We start from the raw sequence: 22,131 nt of genomic DNA on the forward strand, positions 1-22,131 counted from the left end.
ATAAGAAACTATGTTTAACTTAAGAAGCCTTATATTTGTCGAGATAAAAATATCCTGCAATATACCAGCGTAGTATGCAGAATATGCATAACACCGTCTTAATATGAATAAGAGTTTGGTAAGATCTGATTGAGGCAATTAGAGCACGTAAGCACATCAGTAATTACGGTAGCGGGAAACCCACCCACCAACAATAGCATTTAAAAGAGGGACGTAATACATACGACCGGCATCTGTTTGAAGAAATCTTTTAAAGCCTATTTGCAAACTTTTTACAATATGCGCCGACCCCAAACGAATAGGAGATAAACGCTGAAGGAAGAACAATATTAAAATGTTAATATTTATAAATAAATATAAATAGCTATTAGTTATTTGTACTGACCTGAAAATAAATTTGGCTTACTGAAATAAAATATAATATTATTATAATATATTATGCGGAGTTTTTGTTATTAAAGCAAACACAACCCAAGGAAGGATTAAATTATCATTAGACAGTAACAAATGAAAACAGATAGAAATAGATTCTCCTAGAATTGACATAATGTTTATTTCAAAATAATCAATTTTACTATGGAGACATATTGTAAATGTACTGTGATGTAATTTTCAATATTCCGACCAGGTTAAAAACATCCCGAAAGGAATCTCATGCTCTATGATTGTGAACAGCGGATTATTATTTTTATTTTATTTTTAGTTTCTATATCTGAAACTATACCCCAAAGTAATATACGTACTACATGCTATTATGAAAATATCCAAGATATAATCCGGCAGTAACATTGTCTGCGGTTATGAAAGTTAACTGTCTAAGGCTTAGAACTCACGAAGCGATTTTCACCCGCGTCCGCCGCGGTCGTGGGCCCAAGGCTTCTGTAGAATGCAGATATGTATATAAAAAATTAATACATTTCACGACACGTTTTTCATCCCGCAACATTTGCGATTGTTAGCGGGTCCCGCTGCACCGGCGGGCAACTAGTAGAAACTAACCTAACCTGACTTTACAAGCCGCATTTGTACTGTAGCGGCTTGCAAGCTGCAAGGAAAACAAATAAGAATCAAAAATTTAGGAGCTCACATTAAAAGAGTATGGTGGAATCAGCGTCAAATCTCCTCAGTTGTGGGACATTTACGATTTGTTACTTAACTTTAATTTTAATAGTATTTCACAAGATACTTGACTCAAATGAATAAATCTCTAGCTTGATTAGGATCGATCATATCTATCATTTATATCGCGATGATTACAACGTATTTTGCATATTAATATAGTTCCAAAAGCGTCATGTCGTCGCATGGCAGCGTCTACGCTATTTCGGTTCGTGCTTCCAATCTATTCCTGTCCACTTTTCCAGACAGCGGCTTCGGCGCCTAACTGCTAGTGTTGGCAGGTTTGAGGAAAAAGAAATACAAATCAAAGAAAGGATATATTAAGTTATCATTATTATGTTGTTAAAATGTTTATAGCATAAAAAATGTTTTCGTTATTAAACTTTATATAAATCTTCGTATACATATAACTTTAAGATCACAATTACGTCTACTTATATTGATGACATTTTTATTTCTTTTATATTTTTATACATACTTATAAATTTATATACTTTTATTGTCGGTACATTAATTATATGTTATACTATTCTGAGCAAACTGTTCTACACCATTATGTCAAAAATAAAACACACCTTTGATCCATACGCGATGCTCGTTTGAAGTTCTGTCATTTTAAGTGGAGTAGATTTCGTGTTCATTACATTTCATATAATTAAATACGTCTTTCTCATTAAGATAAAAAAGGCGGAGAGTTAAGATATATTCAAGATCGTTAATATATATATAGTATAAACACAATTTCGGCGATAAGCCCGTTATTATTATAGTTAATGCAACTTGTAAGAAAACTGAAGACGTTACACTTTAATTGGAATAAAATAGTAAAATGGTAAGATCATAATTTATGTTTGACCCGGTGGTAAGCAGTCATTGTTCAGACACGTTTGAGAGGATAACATCACACGATTGTTGTTCTTCTTGATTGACGTTTGATTAAACAGTGAGCCAGTGTAATTACATTTACGATGGGTATCTCATTTTAGATCATATGGTTGGCAGCACACTGACGCTGTAAAAGTTGTTCATTTCTTGCAAAGCCATTGTGGGCGACCGTTATCACTAAGCAAGTTGGTCCAAACATTCGCTAGTTTGTCTTTCATAAATAATTAAAAATACATATATACAATTTATTTTGAAGCCAAAATTGTATCTTTCAAGATTCAAATCCTACAGTCAGTACCTATATTAAAGCTGTATCGTTTTAGGCGCTTATTTTAAGTAAACGGCGGAAATTGCTGTAAAAACTTTTGGTTTATACTAATAAATTTGATGATATATGTCATTATAATTTAATTCATAGAACGATGGTATGATATTGGGAAATACCAATTACGCTTCAATCTTTTCGTTGAAAGGTTTTACGTATTTTAAATCTTCTTTTTAGGTACAACATTAACTCCACGTAAAGTTATCAATGCTCCAGAATATCATCTACTAAGAAAAACCGATAAAAGAATGCTTTTGGTAATGTTAATCTCTAGTGTGTCTGTTACTCTAGTGAATTTTATATATACTCCTACCAATACTAGTGAATTTTATATATACTTTAAAATAAAACTGTTTAGTATACTTTATAATTTGTCAAAATTAGGTCTAGAGATCTTCGTACTTAATATTGATTATTCACAAAGAAAATAATAATATAAATACTATCCTGGGACATTATTCACACACGGCCATCTGATCCCAAATTAAGCAGAGCTTGTGCTATGGAAACCAGACAACTGATATACTACATATACTACCTTTCTTTTGTAAATACATACTTATATAGATAATTCCACCCAGATTCAGGACAAACAGACATGTTCATGCACACAAATGTCTGTCCTGGGTGGGAATCGAAACCCACAACGGCGTGAAAGGAAAGTATCTACCAACTAAGTATTATAAATATTTATTACTTCTTCAAATAATTCAAGATACCACAGTGGTTCAAAGCATTTTCTTTATCATTTTCTAGTGGTGTACAATAAAAGTATAAATACTATATAGTCTACATGGCTTACATGTATTAATGTAACGGGAAATAGATTAATAAAACACAGATAAGTTATTAATATTTTATTGAATCTGGTAAATGGTACCTTTACAAGCTACATCACCATACTACTAGTCACATGACATAATTAACTAGACAAGAATATTGCAACGAATGTACAATAGTTTGTTCTACTAATCCTTATTTTTTAAAGTTATATATATGTATAAGAAAAAGTTAATTTTAAAGTAGCGATATAATGTATAACAATTTTTATTCGATTTTTTTTTAATTTAACTGTTACATAAAAGTCTCAGATCTTATAACGACTTACTGAAGTTATTAATATATTATATAATAATTATATTATTTACATGCGACTCGTATAAAGATTTCTTTGTTAAATGAAACAAAAAAACGGTCCTTTAATTTACGCTATTTTTAATGTGTAGCCAAATCACAGTTTAAGTTCAGGATTGAACTTGATTAAATAAAAAAAAATGTAATTATTTTATGCTATCCATCATCAACATTCAAAACGCGTCGATAATGGCAATAACGTAAATAAGTTCATTAAAACCGGACGTTGCGTCATGCCCTGCACATTATCATCATATGTTTAAGATGTTAATAATATCCATAGTTATGACGCTTTAGTAAATAAGTTTAAAATTACTGTAAAATCCAAACTGTTAACAATTTAATCACTGAGGCAGTATCCATATGTGTAGCGCATAATTCAAATTTCAAATTTGGCAACACAATTAAAAATAACTGTTTAATCGATTCCTATTATAACATTTGTATAGTTATAAATTATCGCGGTCAGTATTTTATACTTATCTTCCAAGTGTTTCCGGTCTGCCGCCACAAAGTATTCAAAATATGGGACATTCATGGATATGATTTTTATTATTAATATTTGTAGACTTATGTTAGAACGAAAGGATATTTTGTAAAGAGCACACAAAGGTAACAACATGATTTTGGCCATAGACAAAAAAAAAAACGTTCAAGAATACAAAATTAAAAGTAATTATATACATAATTTATGAATATAATATATTAAAAAAATACGTACTTTAACACAATTTATATTTTGTTACAAAGAAAAACAGGATAGGGACGAATATGACGAAGCTGTTTAGCTGTATGGAAAATCCCGAACCGCGATGGCACTCATAGCTTCTTTTTTTTAATTTACGTTGTATAGAAAAATAATAACGTGTGACTAACAAATAAATCATATATGTTCTAGAAGTTACCATTTGTGAACAATTAAGAAAATGCCGGCATACAAAAAACAAAAAATCTTAGAAACTCTATGTGAGTTAATCTACCGTAATGACAATCAATAAACTCTAGCGCGCGTTTAAAAACGCATAATATAATTACAGCGTTTCCGAAAACAAAAAATCCGCAAATAATCCGCAATCCTCATATATATTCATTAATAAATCACAAACACAGTATCTAATAACTTCGTTTACTCTTTAAAGACACGAGTCTCAGACTCGTAATAGGCATTATTCACATTTATGACATTATATAAATCTTAAGGCCATACCACACAAGCGCGGCACTTGCTAAGCGCACATATTGCTGCGACGCGACAACTCGCGACAGACATTTTCAGTTTTTAATGATCTGACTAATAAGATGGACGATGGAAATTGAAATCGTGGCGCGTTTGTCATAATTAAGGTTTTATGTCATATTTATCTGTTAATATTTATATATTTTTTATTTAAAAATAGTATAATAATAATAATAATATCCTGGGACATTTTTCACACACGGCCATCTGATCCCAAATTAAGCTTGTACAAAGCTTGTGCTATGGGAACCAGACAACTGATATACTACATATACTACTTTTCTTTTGTAAATACATAATTATATAGAAAATTACACCCAGACTCAGGACAAACAGACATGTTCATGCACACAAATGTCTGTCCTGGGTGGGAATCGAACCCACAACCTTCGGCGTGAAAAGGCAAGTATCTACCAACCATGCCAACCGGCTCGTCAAATAATATTATAATATATTTTTAAACTATGCGTCCGTATTTACTGTTATATTTTACACTTATAGATATATACACTACCGTCCAAAAGTTTGGAAGCGCATGCTTTCATATAAACAAAACACCTCTGACAAAATTTGGTTGTGATATTAACATTCTCTGTATTCGAAAGATTTCGACTACTGTTTTCTTCTGAAAATGGCAAGACGTAAGAAAATCACACTTGACCAGCGAAGCGCTATTTGTAATTTGCCTGAGGAACATGGGTGGAAGGGTGATTTTTATTTCGCTGCTTTCAAACTTTTGAACGGTAGTATATAAGTGGGGCAAAAACGCTAAACCACGTGATAAGAACATTTAAACTATTATGTTTTTATTGTTTTACATTTATTTATTTCTTAATTTTATTATTTAAAATGTTAACTCAGTCATTCACTCTTCATTGCTTGCACTTCATATTTGAATAACAACGAATACCTCGGGGCACCAATATCTTGTTCTGATTAAATTCGCTTCAACATTTTATGAGATTTAATCAAAAGATATAACAAACATCGACCTAGATGGACCATCAGTCTCATCTACTTGCTAAATATCAATACTTGGTATCATTGTGATCCCGTTTAAAGGGAGAGTGAGTCAGCATAACATCTTACTATCTCAGTCTATTCCAAAGGCGGAAGGAGTAACGACAAATAAACAGCTTCGACCTTGAATCGACGCGATATCATTGGTCGAGAGATTGGTCATAATGGATTCGTGAAAAAAATGAGTTCTGAGGCAATTAAGAAAACTTCGGAAGTAAATTAAAAGTGAATATAAATCATTGTATTATAAACAAAGATTTATTAAACATTATATAGTTTGGAATGTTAATGTATGGTATGTTTATATTTACTCCTTCTGTTATTTGAATATAGTAAAGATCTCATTGTTGTCGGCGCATTTATATTATAAGGAATCGCTTATAATTCTCATATTGCGTTTCCATAGAAATAGTTGGCAATTTCTGGGTTTGAAACTGTTTGTATTTCTTACGAGAGTTATTAATAATTACACATTCTATCAAATTTTGTTGTTTTATCTCAATTGTATGATGACAACGAAAAGCGTGGCCAAAGAATTTGTCTTACAAACCGGCATTTGTCCACCTTTGACGTAATTACATACAATTTAATATAATAGTTGCAATTTTTTAATTAAAAATAATTGTTTTTTTTTTACTATTTAATTTTAATGATTCAAATATTTCATTGTACAAGGAATTAATTCAATTTTAGCTTGTAAAATGCGATTAAATCTATAACTTGCCATGAAAATCCAATCACACGGTGTTTTTTAAGAATACAGATTAAAAATATTTTTAATCAAAAAATAGTAATTAAACTAATTTCATTACTATCTAAAGATTTAAAAATTTTATTATATTAAACTACAAATGCTATTGCAATATATTTTTTCTATACATCAATATCTTAAGTAGTTTTAAAAGTAATAGTATTTTTTTATTATATTATATTGAGTTAAGCATTCTATTTTTATTTTGGTGCTAGCAATGTTACATAGTAATTGTATTACATTATATTTCCTTATAATTAAAACTTTCAAATTACTCTATGGTTTCAAAATTGTTCTTAACAACTTAGTTTTATTTAATTCATATTTATGAAATTCAAAACAAATGGGGGCCAACATCATATAAAAAAAAATAACATGAAATGTTGTCATCCATTTTCCAAATTAAATCGTTTTTTAATTGTTTTAAACAATTTTTTTACTATAAATACCCATCAAAATCATAATGGCGTTAGGTAACGATTGTATTAGATAAAAAATACATTATTCTATTATATATAAATATTCCCACATTTATCTAAACTAGGGCTGGGCTGGAACTCTTGTCCAAACTACATAAGATTTTAAAACTATATGAGCCGTAAATTTTTAAATTATTATTATTATTAAATGTGAAACTATAGCTTTATACAATTTTAATACATAAGATATCTATCAAATGAACAAGATAACTTGCACTTTTTATGACATTGCTACTGCTAATTATGCTGTGCACAATCTTTAAACTGGTTTGACAGAAGACTGGTTATCCTTTTCTATCCTGTGGGTGTAGCACACACAAGAAAGAGATAAAAATACTTTAAAAAGTCCAAGTGATTAAGTTTACTGATTGCGTACAACATAAGGCACCAAATTATGATTACACTACAATGACAACTATAAATAATGATCTAAAAGGCAAGTGATATCACAACTACCACGTTAAGCATTTAAATCTACAGATTAGTACAACATCGTACTGTTTGGCCTATTGCAACTATACGAGGAGTAAAGAGAAATAAACATTGAATTGAGACGATATCATTGGTCGCGATCTTAAATAATCTATGACTTTCATTATGGATTCGTGATAAAATGGCGTCTTAAATGTCGGCGAAGTTGTTATCGAAACTTTTGAAGTCAAATTAAAGTGAATATAACTAGTTACGTGGAAGTATTGTATTATAAATAAAGATATATTAATCAGTAACTATGTGTTCTTCGATTGGAATAGGCTATATAGTACAATGGTATAGCATTGTGTACGGTATATACAGCACTACACGTGCCAGAAAATATCCATAATAAACGACTCATTGAGCTTTTGTTTTTTAATTTTTATCCGATTACTTCAAAAGTATATATCAATGACTGAAAATTGATCATTCGTAATAAATATTGAACGCTTTTATGACATTTATTAAGATAGTATGTATGCAATTTTTTTTAGTATGTGACAGTGAATTATAAATCATACGCCATACAATAGTAAATCAAACGCCAATACAGATTTACAAAATATTTCCTAAATAAGCCATGCACTTAATGAACCTCTGTGCTGCTCCGGACAGTTTTGTATCAATTCCATTGTTTCATTCTCACACCACAAGTTTACATGTCTGAAAATATTTTCACATGATATCTATAATTGATATTTATTCGTTGGAAATGCTCAATGGAAATTAAAAACAAAATCGTTATTAAAGCAGACTACAATACATTTATTTCTAAGTGAGCATTGTTATTGAACCTCGATAAATTATCTGTCAATTGATTACGATCGACATTGATATATAGATTAAATTAGCATCAAAAGAACGCCGAGTAATGTCGATGAAAGAAATATATGGGAATCGAATACAGAAAAGTAAATTTACTTAAGTACGTACGTAAGTTCATAAATTCAACGTATACATACCGTACATGAGTCGGTCAAGCGAGGTAGGCGCGGACAAGTGCCTTCACCTGCGCGCGACACAGCGGACACGCACCCAGCGCCGCGCCGCACCCCGCGCACGACACCAGGTGTCCGCACGGCAGGAACACCACGCTCACCTGCACACACGCTCCGTACTGTACCGTTCACGCCACACTACGCACACTACACCGCGAGCCCTGCGCACGACACCAGGTGTCCGCACGGCAGGAACACCACGCTCACCTGCACACACGCTCCGTACTGTACCGTTCACGCCACACTACGCACACTACACCGCGAGCCCTGCGCACGACACCAGGTGTCCGCACGGCAGGAACACCACGCTCACCTGCACACACGCTCCGTACTGTACCGTTCACGCCACACTACGCACACTACACCGCGAGCCCTGCGCACGACACCAGGTGTCCGCACGGCAGGAACACCACGCTCACCTGCACACACGCTCCGTACTGTACCGTTCACGCCACACTACGCACACTACACCGCGAGCCCTGCGCACGACACCAGGTGTCCGCACGGCAGGAACACCACGCTCACCTGCACACACGCTCCGTACTGTACCGTTCACGCCACACTACGCACACTACACCGCGAGCCCTGCGCACGACACCAGGTGTCCGCACGGCAGGAACACCACGCTCACCTGCACACACGCTCCGTACTGTACCGTTCACGCCACACTACGCACACTACACCGCGAGCCCTGCGCACGACACCAGGTGTCCGCACGGCAGGAACACCACGCTCACCTGCACACACGCTCCGTACTGTACCGTTCACGCCACACTACGCACACTACACCGCGAGCCCTGCGCACGACACCAGGTGTCCGCACGGCAGGAACACCACGCTCACCTGCACACACGCTCCGTACTGTACCGTTCACGCCACACTACGCACACTACACCGCGAGCCCTGCGCACGACACCAGGTGTCCGCACGGCAGGAACACCACGCTCACCTGCACACACGCTCCGTACTGTACCGTTCACGCCACACTACGCACACTACACCGCGAGCCCTGCGCACGACACCAGGTGTCCGCACGGCAGGAACACCACGCTCACCTGCACACACGCTCCGTACTGTACCGTTCACGCCACACTACGCACACTACACCGCGAGCCCTGCGCACGACACCAGGTGTCCGCACGGCAGGAACACCACGCTCACCTGCACACACGCTCCGTACTGTACCGTTCACGCCACACTACGCACACTACACCGCGAGCCCTGCGCACGACACCAGGTGTCCGCACGGCAGGAACACCACGCTCACCTGCACACACGCTCCGTACTGTACCGTTCACGCCACACTACGCACACTACACCGCGAGCCCTGCGCACGACACCAGGTGTCCGCACGGCAGGAACACCACGCTCACCTGCACACACGCTCCGTACTGTACCGTTCACGCCACACTACGCACACTACACCGCGAGCCCTGCGCACGACACCAGGTGTCCGCACGGCAGGAACACCACGCTCACCTGCACACACGCTCCGTACTGTACCGTTCACGCCACACTACGCACACTACACCGCGAGCCCTGCGCACGACACCAGGTGTCCGCACGGCAGGAACACCACGCTCACCTGCACACACGCTCCGTACTGTACCGTTCACGCCACACTACGCACACTACACCGCGAGCCCTGCGCACGACACCAGGTGTCCGCACGGCAGGAACACCACGCTCACCTGCACACACGCTCCGTACTGTACCGTTCACGCCACACTACGCACACTACACCGCGAGCCCTGCGCACGACACCAGGTGTCCGCACGGCAGGAACACCACGCTCACCTGCACACACGCTCCGTACTGTACCGTTCACGCCACACTACGCACACTACACCGCGAGCCCTGCGCACGACACCAGGTGTCCGCACGGCAGGAACACCACGCTCACCTGCACACACGCTCCGTACTGTACCGTTCACGCCACACTACGCACACTACACCGCGAGCCCTGCGCACGACACCAGGTGTCCGCACGGCAGGAACACCACGCTCACCTGCTTTTTTTTAGTCGAGCCAGTTATTCCCGTTCATGGTCCATTATCGAGCCTGATTATATCTACTTAAGGATTAAAGAAGATAATTAATGAATCAGAAATATTAATTAACAACGGAATTAAAAATAACTGCAACTTGAGGAGTTACACGTTGGCAGAGTGAATTTGGAGTTAGTACACATATTTCAACGGTGTTAAGTAGTATTCTTGTGGATAATATTGTCACCCAATTTTAATGCAACTCCAATATTGCATTAAAATTGGGTGACAAATTTTATCCGTGCAGTGACGGAGAAAGAATACATTTCACTGCCCCTCTCTTTCCCATGGGTGTCGTAAGAGGCGACTAAGGGATATCTGAGCGACCATCTGCTCATCTGGTGGTAGGATGCTAACATCCGCCTGGCTTGTTACCACCGTACGCATGGTGAAAAACTCGTGAAGTGGCTTGCAGCCGCGTTTCGAGGTCAGCCAGCGTACAGCCAGAGCCCGAGCGAGTAGTGCCGCGATGGGTGTTGGTCCGGTTGGAGACGGCTGTTGAACCAATGCCGGGGGAAACTGTATTGACCTGCCGGTCAGGGAGACCCGAAGAAACGGCTGTTCCGCTGGCCGCCCGTGGCATAGTACAGGGGCCCGAGCGTGCCTAACCAGCTCGTGAGGCTGCCCCACCAGGCCACGCATAATCTCGGGGTGGACCGTCGTGCCGGTTGGTGACCGGTAGGTGGGGTCCCGGCGGCCACTTCCGGGGGGGTTCGGGGGCCCTTCCGTCCGGCGGGTCAGTGTATTTTTCCTTTTGGCAACCACTTGGGGAAACACGCCTCCACACTTTGCCCATCCCTATCGTGGCAATACATCGCTCGCTTCACGTCTCTTTTCCATTTAATTTCTCCCAAATGCGCCATTTGGGAGAAATTACAAAACAAAAAAGAAATAACGGTCGTGCAGCGGTGCTCACCCCCACCATACCCTCGCTGTTTGAGGTCGAGTTCTCTAACATCCGAGGACTCCACACTAACCTCAACGCTGTCCACCACCATCTCGAGACAGCACGGCCAGCAATGTTGTTTCTCACGGAGACACAAATACTCCGTCCTGCCGATACCAGCTACCTTAATTATCCCGGCTACACGCTTGAAGAATCCTTCAAAGCGAAAGCCGGAGTATGCTTGTTCGTCAGGACGGATGTTTGCTGTCACCGACTGCGCTGCTTGGAGGACCCCTCCTTCTCCATGTTGGTGGTACGTGTGGACCTGGTTCGTCAGAGCCGAGTCTACGTGTGCCTCTACAGATCCCACAATGGTGACTTGGAGACAAGCCGATTATTTGACCATCTTAGTCGGGTGGCAGATGCTGCGCAAGAGCAATTTCCTAACGCGGAATTGGTGTTTTTGGGGGACTTTAATGCTCACCACGAATCCTGGTTGAAATCCCTCAAAACTGACCATGCTGGAAGGACTGCTCATGCTTTTGCTCTCACACATGACTTGACCCAACTGGTTGATCAGCCCACCAGGATCCCAGACATTGATGGGCAAGCACCTTCTCTACTGGACCTTCTGCTGACTTCTCACCCGGTGGAATATCAGGTTGTGGTTCAGGCTCCTCTTGGCTCTTCGGATCACAGCCTTATTTCTACCAGAGTGCCACAGGCCAAGCTGCCGCCACTAGCGGTATGCAAACGTCGCGTTTGGCACTATAAGTCGGCGGATTGGGACGGTATGCGCGATTACTATGCGTCGGTCCCTTGGAAGGAACGTTGCTTCAGTGGGAATGACCCGACAGCTAGTGCCGCTGCTGTTGCTGGCGAGATCATGCTGGGAATGGAATACTACATTCCTAGCTCAGATCTCGTCAGTAGGAGTACGCGTAACCGTTGGTTCACTCGTAAATGTGCCGATGCTGTATCAGCTAAGCAGGCGGCGTATCGCAAGTGGATCAACGGCTGCATTAGCGGGGCATCTAACATTGACTCACTGAAAGCAAACTATAATAAAAATTCCAAGTCCTGTAGAAAGGCATACACGAGAGCGGATGCACAGCGCATTGTACAGATTGGTCATGACCTTGTTTCGCATCCTAGGGGCTCCCGTAGCTTCTGGCGTCTGACCAAGTCTGTGCAAAACAATTTCTGCCAACCTTCGCTGCCACCGCTCAGAAATCCGGACGGATCGCTCGCTCACAGTCCGCAAGAGCAAGCTGATCTCCTGGCTAAACTCTTTGCCGACAATTCCGTCATCGATGATTGTAGTGCACTGCCACCTACAATACCTGCATGTGGCCATACGATGCCTGACATTAAAATCAGGCAACGTGATGTGCGTGCGGAGCTGCAATCACTTGATGTACGGAAAGCTAGCGGTCCCGATGGAATACCAGCCATAGTGCTGAAGAAGTGCGCAGCGGAGCTGTCTCCTGTGTTAACGCGCCTGTTCCAACTTTCTCTCTCTTCGGGAAGTGTGCCGGAGGCTTGGAGAAGAGCTAATGTGCAAGCGGTTCCCAAAAAAGGGGATCGGTCTGACCCGGCAAATTATCGGCCAATAGCTATCACCTCAGTACTTTGTAAGGTGATGGAACGGATTTTAAACAACCAACTGATCCATTACCTAGAAGATCACTGTCTAATTAATGATCGTCAGTACGGGTTTCGACCAAAACGGTCCACAGGTGATCTTCTAGCGTACGTAACACACCTCTGGGGTGAAGCTATCGACAAGCATGGAGAATCGTTGGCTGTCAACCTCGATATCTCCAAGGCTTTCGACAGGGTCTGGCACAGAAGTCTTCTCTCCAAGCTACCGGCATATGGTCTGCCTGCTCAGCTATGCACCTGGATTGCCAGCTTCCTACACAAGCGTAGCCTTCGTGTTTTAGCAGATGGTTGCGCTTCACAATTCTATGTAGTGAATGCTGGGGTCCCCCAGGGATCTGTGCTATCTCCCACACTCTTTCTTTTGCATATCAATGATATGCTCTCCCTTGGGAACATACATTGCTATGCAGATGATAGTACAGTGCATGGTGGATACCACGGACGCGCAGTGGCTGGGCGGGCGGAAACTGAGGAGAGGCGGGAGAATCTTGTCATTGAACTCGATAGGACGTTAGATCTCATCGCCAAATGGGGCTCTGATAATCTTGTTGAGTTTAATGCCAAGAAAACACAGGTATGCGCTCTCACGGCGAAAAAGTCAACATTTTCCCCTCTTCCCTCCCTCTGTGGTACTCCGCTGGTGATGCAAAGCAAAATCGCCATGCTGGGGATTGACGTTCGCTGCGACCTTAGTCCAAGGGATTACATCGAGGCTGTTATAAAAACAGCTTCACGGAAACTCAGAGTTCTGAACAAGGTGTGGCGCTTTTTCACGCCACAACAACTGTGCCTGCTGTACAAAACACAGGTGCGGTCTTGCGTGGAATATTGCTCGCACCTTTGGGATGGCTCCGCTAAGTACCTACTTGAGGCCTTGGACCGGTTGCAGCGACGTGCCGTACGCATTATTGGCGACGTAAAGGTCACAAACACCCTTGAACCTTTACAATTGCGTCGTGAGATAGCAGCACTGAGCGCTTTCTATCGACTGTATCACGGCGAGTGCTCTGAGGAATTATTCTCTCTAATTCCTGCTTCCCCCTTCCTTCTTAAGTCCACGCGAGCTGGTTCTCGATGTCACCGCCTAACTGTGACATCAATTCCATCGCGAACAAAGAAATTTGGCAACTCCTTTCTTTGTCGCACTTCCAAAAAATGGAATTCCTTACCAGCTCACGTATTCCCCTCCTCTTATAACCCGGGTTCCTTCAAACGAGGCGTGAAGAGGCATCTTGCGGGCCGGCAAGGCGAAGGCGGCTAGTGCAGAACGTTTTTCCCGTCTGTACTGGCCGTCGTCGCGTTTGGACTCTACTACCACTTACCATCAGGTGGAGTAGAGTCATTTGCCCTCCCGGCGATATAAAAAAAATAAATAAAAAAATAAACAGCCACATATATCAACGCCAATACATTTTCGCTTTGTGTGATGCTATACATAGTAAAATAAAAGTGTTAATACGTGAAATTATAACAGATTATAATTACCTCATTGTCCATACAGACTTTGCACATTCTCGCTTCCCTTAACTGTCTGTTTTCTTCTTCTAACGTCAATTGTTTTGGGTTGGAAACTGGACTGGCGTTTCGTTCGTGATTATTATTACTGCTTTCACTAGTTAAGTTTTCTGTTCTGCTGTTATCTGATGGATTATTCGATGGTATTGAAAGATTACTCGGAGTGGGGGATCGAACTGGACTGTCTGACTGTGACGCTTGACTGTCAGGTCGCTCCTCGTCTGTAGTCGATGGAATTATTCTGAAGACAAAGACCTTTTTCGTTACTCAGTTTACTCATGGACATAATTCGAGAGATTTATATCAGTTTATGTAATATAAGAAAAAAGGACTATAACAGTATTTTACATCGACTTTGATCTGGTTGTTTTTTGATTATGTATTATTGTAATTGAAAAAAAAAAACGTTCAGGTTATAAATCTTCCGATATTGTTTTTTGACATATAATCAACAAATAACATAAATAAACACTGCCGATTTCTCACCCAGATCGTGGTGCAAAATCCCTCAAGGTCTCGGCGAGGATATCCCTCGCGAGTCGCTGACTGTGGGGGGACACCGACCAAGCCTCTTCATTTAACTGCTCGTCCAACACTGCGTCAATCAGTGCTTCGGACGAGCTGAATGGTAAACCTGGTTCGGAGTTATACAACATGAATTTCCGGTTTTATTGACCAATCTTCCCTTGTATGTTTTACCATAAACAATGTCATTTAAAAGCTTTCATAGTATCTGTATATTAAGGTGAGACAAATCTCGTTTTGCAAACTAGCGTTTTACAAAAGATCATTTGACAGAGAACGAATTCGCAAATGATTTACTTTGAAAATGTTTTGAATGTTAGTTTTAATTATAATATTTTTTTATACTAACTTAACCAATGGAATCATTAAATTGATTAATAGTCAATGTCAGGACCCATGAGTTATTAAATGTCTCTGATATTATTACTAACTAGCTCCGTCTTCGAAGGGTATTATAATGGTTGACATAATGCATAAAAAAGAAAAAAACTTGTTAATTATTAGGTCACAACCTTCAGGCGTATTCAGAACACCTCAACAAAGTATCATCAGAATCGGATAAATAATTCATGAACGCATAGAAGACAAAAAAACAACACTCAGAAGATATATCATATCATATCATTGTTTCTATATATTTATAGCTGCGAACAGTTATTGTTATATTGACGAAGTATTATCCACTCGGAATTATTACACTGATTAGAAATTAATGTATTAAAACAATCAAGATATAAGTTATCGAAGCACGTAGGACGAATAAGTGTAAACACTATCATAAAATAATATATTTATATTTACTATAATGATTACTGCGCAGGCGCTGTTATAGTACATTTATATGTGAAAACTCAGACACTACCGTCTCGATTGAAATCGGGGGATTTTAAGCAGGACCATTCAAGTGCGGGCTCTTAATGAGTTCTTTTGACAAAAACCAAGAAAGCGAATCCCGTACCACCCCCCCACCCTCCATTGGTACAATTGTATAAGGGACTCGCCGGTGTCCAAGACGCCGAGTTCGCCCGTAACATCGGAATATCCACTAAAAAACGGTTCCCTTTCCGTCTTCCGTCACTAGGCCAACCTAGGCAGTCATATAAGTAATATTGATTTTTGATACATGCACAAACACTAATTTATAGTTTAGCATCGTAATATTTATAAACGGGAGATATCTTTACCCAGCAGTGGGGTAAATACGAACCGTTACTGTGTATGTGTTGTGGGAACTAATCTTGGTGCCCAAGGTTGGTGACGCATTGGCGTTGTCAGCAATGTCTATGGGCGGTGACCACTTACTATCGGGTGGCCTAATTGCTCGTCCGCCTATCGATGTTATATAATAATAATATTATAAATACCAGTAGTTCGCAATCTTCTTACTATTGCCCGCCGAACTCTCGCGGCGTCCAACCCGGCACCCAACGCTGCCACTGCTGCGTTACTTTCCATACATTCTTCTATCTATAACACAACAAAATCGATTATTTATTACCAATCAAAAGTAATCTATATAATAATATTATAAATGCGGAAGTAACTTTACTGTTACGCTTTCACGGCTAAGCCACTGAATTTTGATTATATTTCGTATGAATCAAGCCTGGAACTAAATCCAAACATGAATCCCCCCACCCGACACGCGGACATAGCCTTTGGTGGAAAGTAGTATGGTACAAATGTTAAAATTTAAAATATAATTCACCTGGCTACCCGAAACTGGAAAATTAACTGATGGATTTCGGTTTCTAGACGTCAAACCTCCGTCGGCTGAGAACTGGAATCGAAAAAAAATTATAACAATTACTATAATATTATAATATGTTTCCTGTTTCAATGGTTTACTGATGGTAGGGCTTTGTGCAAGCTCGTCTGGGTAGGTATCACCCACTCATCAGATATTCTGCCGCTAAGCAGCAGTACTTAGTATAAAGTAAAAAACATAATATTCATAAAAAACTGCAATACAAAATGCTGTGCTTTGGTAGAATAACTAGTGAACTAGTGATAGGACCTTGAATTAATACTGATTAAATAGTTAACAGGATGGGGTCACAATTTGAAATCATCTAAACTGGGCTAGTCAACGGTGCAGGACACATTGCACAAGAATATTGCACGAACAAAGAAACTATATTACAACGCAATTTGAATAATAATTTTATTCTAAAAAAAAAATAAAATAATTTATTTATTCATTAAATTCTTATGGTACACAATTTGTAATAATGTGTGAATTTAAAAATAAGTGAAAATAAATGAAAAAAAGCCCAGAAATTCCATATTTACTTGAGTACGACTCAGAGCTATCAGCGATTATCTTTCTCAGAGCGCAAATTTTGTTAAGTATGAGAGCCGCTCTTTCAGATCCGTTAAAGTTTGAGTGTGGTAGAGTACGATATAAACTAGGAAAAGGATATAATATTTCGACGTAATCGTATAAATTAAATTTTAAAACATTAAAATATAAAAATTTTGAATTAGAACACAGCAAATGATTTAATTTTGACTCAATTTTTTTTATCGGGGCCTGTAGTTACACTGGCTCACTCACCGGTCACACCGGAACGCACCCCCCCCCCCACTCACCGAGCGCGGCACGGCGCGCGCGCGGCAGGCGTCCACGAAGTCCTGCCCGCGCACGAGGCGCACGTACCCGCAGTGCGGGAACCAGTGCGCGTGCTCCGACCACGGCGCGTCGCCCGCCTCCCACTTGCCCAGCCCGCCGTCGCAGTAGAAGCACCGCACCTGCACACGGCCCACCAGGTAACACGGTCTACTCCCTTACGGAAATATTAGCCTGTAATATTCTTCTATTACACTAAGTTAATAATCGGAACGTTTTCAAAAACACTATGTTCACAGTATTATATATTTCTTACACTCGACTCTTATCACATTTTGTAAAGTGACGCAACCGAGTAAATATTCCCCTGTCTCACCGAAGCTACTACCCAGGTATCTAAATAATTTGTCACACGTTGACCTACTATGAGATCGCATTGGCATATATCGAGGCACCTTTGTCGGATCCTATAGAGATCCATTACCTGATCGTCAATCCCAGTATAGAAGAAGCCAGCATCGGCGAGAGTTCTCGGGGCCTGTGCTCGGTCCGCGGGCCATCGCTCGAACGTAGCGAGACGAGCGGCGAGCGCGGCGCGGGAGGGATGCCTCGCCCCTCCCCCCACTACACCAAGAGATCTCCACTCCGCACCTGCCTCTACCACGCGTGCGTTTTGTACAGCACCTGAACTGTAATAAAAGAATATAATGAGTAAAGGCTGAATAAATAAATTTTTGAACGCATCCATCAATCATAGGCAGGCGTCGTAAGTGTGCCAAGAAATACTGGTAGAATTTTTCGCGCGAACTACGTAATCAGCCGTGACTCGTACTCAGTACTGTGTCGATATTGCGGAGTAGTTTTACAACCTTTTTATGTATATACACCAAAACATAAAATATTTTTCCAGAAAATGTGACGTAAATACTGTTAGCACTAGGAACGAGCATAAACTTGTAACTACAATCACCCATTACGTTACACAGGGTTTAGTAAGTCTATTATGAGACCATGTACACTTTTACAACAGGATCCCAGAAAACGTTCAAAAATATTCAATTGTGTAATTTAAAAGAATCGTTAAGGAACGTTTGTGTGCAGGAATATTACAAAACCAATGACTTTTTATATGTTTGCACATATTGGGAATGATATCGCGTCCAGGTAATTTCAGATTAAAAATAATTCTATTATTGTATTACACCTATTCCTAATCCTTTCCATTTCCATTCCTTATTAGTAAAATATGAGATAAAAAAAATACCCGCTTAGTTTCTTTCGCGGGTTCTTCTCAGGTCTGTGGTATTTGTTTCCGAACCGGAGGTATGTTTTTGACAATCAATAAGCAATTGTAACGCTTCTATTTGCTATATTCAATATATATTTTTGACTTTGACATTGCATTAACTTTTTCGGTACTTTAACCTTGCACTGAGCCATTTAGAAACAACAGCATGTGTCGATTTTAAATAAAATATTATCAAGTAAATATAAAACACTTCCGTCCTTAATAATAAACGTTGCATAGTTTGTTAAAACACGATAATTTGTCTCCTTTCGTCATTATTAACTTGACACTTGAAAGAAGAAGACAAAGCATTTTAATAAATAAATAGGGCTGAAGTACACTTACGATTGAGGTCTGGTGGTGGACGGCGATGTCAATGGTGGTGTGTACGAAGGAGGCGATATTGGCGGCGAAAATTCGCTATTACGTCGTTCCTCCTCCAATGTTGCCGCATGCTCACATCTTGGAAAATACCTGTAATTTTTATTTAAATCAAAAATGTCATTATTATTTGTAAATAATGTATAAAATCAACTCAATATAATATAAAAAAATATTAAAATATAAACATCACGTCACTTATGACATTTGAGAATAAATAAATTATATTATCAAGTTCAACTTTCAAGTTCAATATAATGACGTCACATGCGCTCGGGAACTTTCGGCGCGTCATCGATATGAAGTTTAAAAGAAACATTTTTTAAAGATAAGATTAATAGATTAAGATATAATTAAATATAAATATAACATAAAGCATGTTTTGTTATAAAACTTTCTCTTGTTTAAATTTAATAGTGAATAACTTTACATCAACTCCAGGGATTAACTAACTCAATATTATGATGTATTTTCATAAAAAACAATCACTAATCATTCATATTCCATTTACTCACTCACTCTCTTGGAATTGTAGATGCAATTATTATTGAAAAAACATCATATTTTTTTAAGTTTTGCTTAATTCATGTTTGTTTTTTTTTATTGTATTGTTATTTACGCTTATTAATGTGCAAATTATTATTCAAGCCGAATAATTTGAGAGAAGATAAATAAGGTATGCACATATGCTTAAAAATCCACATTTTCTATCTTACCATATAATAGAATCAAACACTGCGACCTTAACATTCATCAAAATTTTGACTTCCAAAATGTAATGGATGGAAGTCAAGTCAAGTTTGTTTTAAGGAGGAAAACACTTTAATAAGAAATTTTATGACTCATGCTCATATGACTTTAGGGGATTCCATTACAACACAACTACTGAAGTGTCAATGATAAACAGCAATTATGTCAATCTAGTAATATTTATAACACATTACTTGTAAATAATATTTATTAGATAATAACTTTAAGGATACACAATTAATACCGAGCAATAACAGCAAATAATCCTTTCACTTATTAAGCATATTACTCAACTAAAATTGTGATTGATTTAAAAAAAAAATATTGTAATAAATATATATATAAAAAAACAATCAAAATAGTGAATGTCGTTTATTGTCATGTTTCAGTATGTTTTTAATATTTTAATAAAAAATACTAATAAGCTACTACATACAAAATCAAATAAAATCCAGTTCAAAATTAAAATTAAGATGTATGCCTGAAATCTGATATTTTGCTAGCTTTAGGCACGCTCTTAACTTAGAACATCTTTATTTACCTCTTAAGGCACTTTGTACATAGTTCTCATAAGCGTAACAAATTTACTTACATTCTATGCACATCTAATGGAGTACCAAGTGACCCTAAATTTCTGAAAGGTGCCAATTCTCCTCCGCACCAAGCACATCGGATACGTCCTGCACCAGCATGGTAGAAACCAGCATTCACCAGTTCTTCTCGTGCTACTGATGAGTCCTGTAAAGAAAATATGTTGAGATTCTTACATAAGTCAAATAAACAGTTATACAAAGAGTCATGTCAATATAAAATGTAATAAAAAAATTTAAAACTGAAGTATGTAAAGCATGTATGAAGCTTAACAAAAAGAAAAATCACTTAATATTTCTGATCTGACTAAAAATCAACAAAATAACAATAATTGCATAACAACTTGTGTAAACTAAACAATAATTCAAATACTTCAAGGAAGGTCAAAAATGTTTAATTATTTGCTAACTTATGCAAAGGTCAGATTAATTACCAAAATTGTTAAATGTTAACAAAAATCCCCTAATAATATTGCTTTATCTTTATATTAAACAAGTATTCGCCTACCGCTTCGCACATGTGTTGGGGGATAGACATAGGCATTTTTTTTTACCTAATACTCGCATATTAGTTCTGTGCTTGGAACACAAGCTCGATTCAAACTAAATATTATTAAAATTGATTCAATTGTGAAATTGTAAATTCCTTGAAAATGAAAATGAACAGTCAGACATATTAACTTTTGCATTTAAAAATTAGTGTAGATATTTTCGAATTTATTATTCATAACAAAATAAGAAAGTTTTCTTCATAATTTAGTACTTTTGTTTAGAATTTGAATTATTAAATGTATCACTAAGCATTTTATGTTTAATATTGTACAAGTATATCTAACTATTAATTAATTTAGTAAAGTTGTGAGAAGAACAGTTAAAATTTTATAAAAAAAAATAAAACAATACAATCCAAAATAATATAGTAAAATCAGCAGCCAATATATAATGACATGACTCACATCCCAGTTCACAAATGACAACAAACGTAATGCATCACTCTTGTACATTTCATCCTCTTCAGTAACCCTCTGGGTTTCCGCAGGTGGATCTGTTTCTTGCTGGCTATTTTGAGAAGTATTTCTTTGCTCTGCGCTTTGTATAGAATTGCACTCACGACCAACAACTAGAGGAACATTGCCAGATGAAACTGGATTCAAAACAAATGCACAATTTGGATCCATGACTCTATGTCGCCACATAACCTGATCTCCGTAATTCCACTCTGATATTTTTCCTCCACAACTGAAACACTCAACCTCTGTTCCCTGCCCAGTATAAAAGAAACCCGCTTTGGCTATTCGTATTGGATCTACAGGAGCTGAAGTTGGCCAATTTGTGAATGTGTTTAGTCTATTTGACTCCTGATTCATTATAAATGACACCACTATACACAACTACTTTTAGTTTATAAAAAAAAATATCACCAGAGATATATTCTAATTACTTTAATAATTTCATGAATGTATTAATGAATTTATTTTAAAAATTGAAATAA

At 38.6% G+C, this 22,131-nt stretch overlaps 1 protein-coding gene across 19 annotated transcripts; it reads right to left on the bottom strand.

Moving 5' to 3' along the window:
• Positions 1 to 3,171: 3,171 nt before the first annotated feature.
• On the bottom strand, positions 3,172 to 22,131 carry LOC126772188 (baculoviral IAP repeat-containing protein 7-B). 19 transcript variants are annotated; one of them, XM_050492420.1, is made up of 11 exons: positions 21,596 to 22,131; positions 20,642 to 20,787; positions 19,264 to 19,392; positions 18,115 to 18,319; positions 17,654 to 17,812; positions 16,770 to 16,841; positions 16,426 to 16,528; positions 15,023 to 15,170; positions 14,507 to 14,777; positions 8,387 to 8,523; positions 3,172 to 8,087 (listed from the first exon to the last, which is right to left on the bottom strand). In XM_050492420.1, the coding sequence occupies exons 1-10, from the start codon at positions 22,004 to 22,006 to the stop codon at positions 8,401 to 8,403; spliced, it is 1,767 nt and encodes a 588-aa protein (XP_050348377.1). In that variant the 5' UTR covers positions 22,007 to 22,131; the 3' UTR covers positions 3,172 to 8,087; positions 8,387 to 8,400. The 19 variants fall into 19 exon arrangements, with proteins under 19 accessions (XP_050348377.1, XP_050348378.1, XP_050348379.1 ...); XM_050492421.1 differs by lacking the exons at positions 3,172 to 8,087; positions 8,387 to 8,523 and adding an exon at positions 8,536 to 8,629; XM_050492422.1 differs by lacking the exons at positions 3,172 to 8,087; positions 8,387 to 8,523 and adding an exon at positions 8,642 to 8,735.

The sequence above is a fragment of the Nymphalis io genome, chromosome 12 (assembly GCF_905147045.1).
Source record: "Nymphalis io chromosome 12, ilAglIoxx1.1, whole genome shotgun sequence".
Classification (NCBI taxonomy): Eukaryota; Metazoa; Arthropoda; class Insecta; order Lepidoptera; family Nymphalidae; genus Nymphalis; species Nymphalis io.